This window comes from Neophocaena asiaeorientalis, unplaced genomic scaffold (assembly GCF_003031525.2).
Source record: "Neophocaena asiaeorientalis asiaeorientalis breed wild unplaced genomic scaffold, Neophocaena_asiaeorientalis_V1.1 scaffold629, whole genome shotgun sequence".
NCBI classification, from domain to species: domain Eukaryota; kingdom Metazoa; phylum Chordata; class Mammalia; order Artiodactyla; family Phocoenidae; genus Neophocaena; species Neophocaena asiaeorientalis.
The window spans coordinates 5,937,726-5,939,107 of record NW_020175468.1 but is presented as its reverse complement, the minus strand read 5'-3'; the positions used below and the strand labels follow the sequence as shown (position 1 = coordinate 5,939,107).

Genomic DNA, 1,382 nt, shown 5'->3' with positions numbered 1-1,382 from the left:
CAGATCAAGCTGACAAAGAGAGGGAGTTCATTAAATCCCGCCCACAACCACTGTGAAGTAGGACCTTGTCATTATTGTAGGTTTTATTTTCACCTCTGCCTGGCAAGTTAGGAAACATAGTCTCAGTGAGATTAAGTAACTTGCCCAAGGTCACCCACAGGCAAAATGCTGAAGCTGGAATTCAAACCCATGCAGCCTGGCTCCAGGCTCTGGAGGGAGAGCCTAGGACCAGGAAACCCACAACCAGGAAATGGGGTTGTGGGGAGCCTGGGCCTGGTTGGTGCTCAGCAAGCAGGATCTATGATCAGGTTTGCTCTGCATGTGGGGTGGGATGTGGCTGTTTCTCCCCACCCTGGGATGCTAGGGACCTTGCCCAATTTCTCCCAGGCCTGCTGACCAGGTAAGGGCTGGGCGTCGGTAGGGAAGCAGGAGGGAGGGAGGGAGAGACAGAGAGAGAGAGAGAGAGAGAGGAGAGACAGGAGTGCAGCTCTTATTTTCCACATTCCAGGAACTGAAGCAGTGAGAAGGGGGCGCGTGTGCCCTGCCCCCAGCATCCTGCTCAGGAAGGGGCTGGAGGGGCTATGAGGAGAGCCCGAGGGGTCCTCCCAGAGTGCTAGCCAGCAGGGTAGCTATGAGGAGAAGGACTATGACGGTGGGGGGGCGCCCCAGGAGGGACAGTGCCCGAGGCACTGGTGAAGGTAGAGGTGCCCCTCACAGCAGGAGCCCTGAAGGTCGATGTTTGTCCACCGGCTGGTGGTGCCCCGGGTGGTGCAGGAGGGCCGGTGGCAGGTTCTGATGTACACAGGGACTGAGAAATTGCCTGGGAGGGGGGCAGTGAAGAGGGTCAGAACCGAGGGAGGCACCTGCACCTGAACCTCCACCTCAGAGATCACAGCCATGACTGGGTCCTCAGACTTACTTCCAGTCCCCTCCTTAGACCAGAGCCATGCCTCCTCCCTCAGTCCAGGACCATGCCTCCTTCTTTAGACCAGGGCCGTGTCTCCCTGTCAGCCTTGCCCTGCCTCCACACGCCTTGCCCAGGCCCTCACACCCTCCCAGCCTCTCACCAAAGGTCATGCTGCCATTGCCCTGGAAGCAGATGCTTTGGTCCTGGTGACACTGGACCCGCCGGAACTTCTCCGGGGTGCAGTCCACCGGGTGGATCCCCACTCAGGAGTAGCACTTGGCGCCGCTGAGCGTCGGCGGGTTGGGCGCTGGCAAGAGAGCGTGGACGCACACTCAGGTAACGGTCCTCGGTACGGTCGTGCGGGTTGTGCATTGCGCCAGGGCTCCCGTCTGGCCCGACTTGGGCGGTGGAATCCCAGCGCGCCGGGAGGAGGAGCCCAACGGAGACCACACCCCTCCCCGCCCCGTTCAGTCCC

At 60.6% G+C, this 1,382-nt stretch overlaps 1 protein-coding gene across 1 annotated transcript in view; it reads right to left on the bottom strand.

Annotated features, from left to right (window-relative positions):
* Positions 1-579: 579 nt before the first annotated feature.
* LYPD5 (LY6/PLAUR domain containing 5) overlaps positions 580-1,382 on the bottom strand; it is a 1,632-nt gene continuing 829 nt past the window's right edge. The window contains 4 exon segments of the mRNA XM_024768830.1: positions 580-666; positions 668-707; positions 709-820; positions 1,068-1,214. Coding sequence (XP_024624598.1) covers positions 580-666; positions 668-707; positions 709-820; positions 1,068-1,214 — 386 coding nt within the window.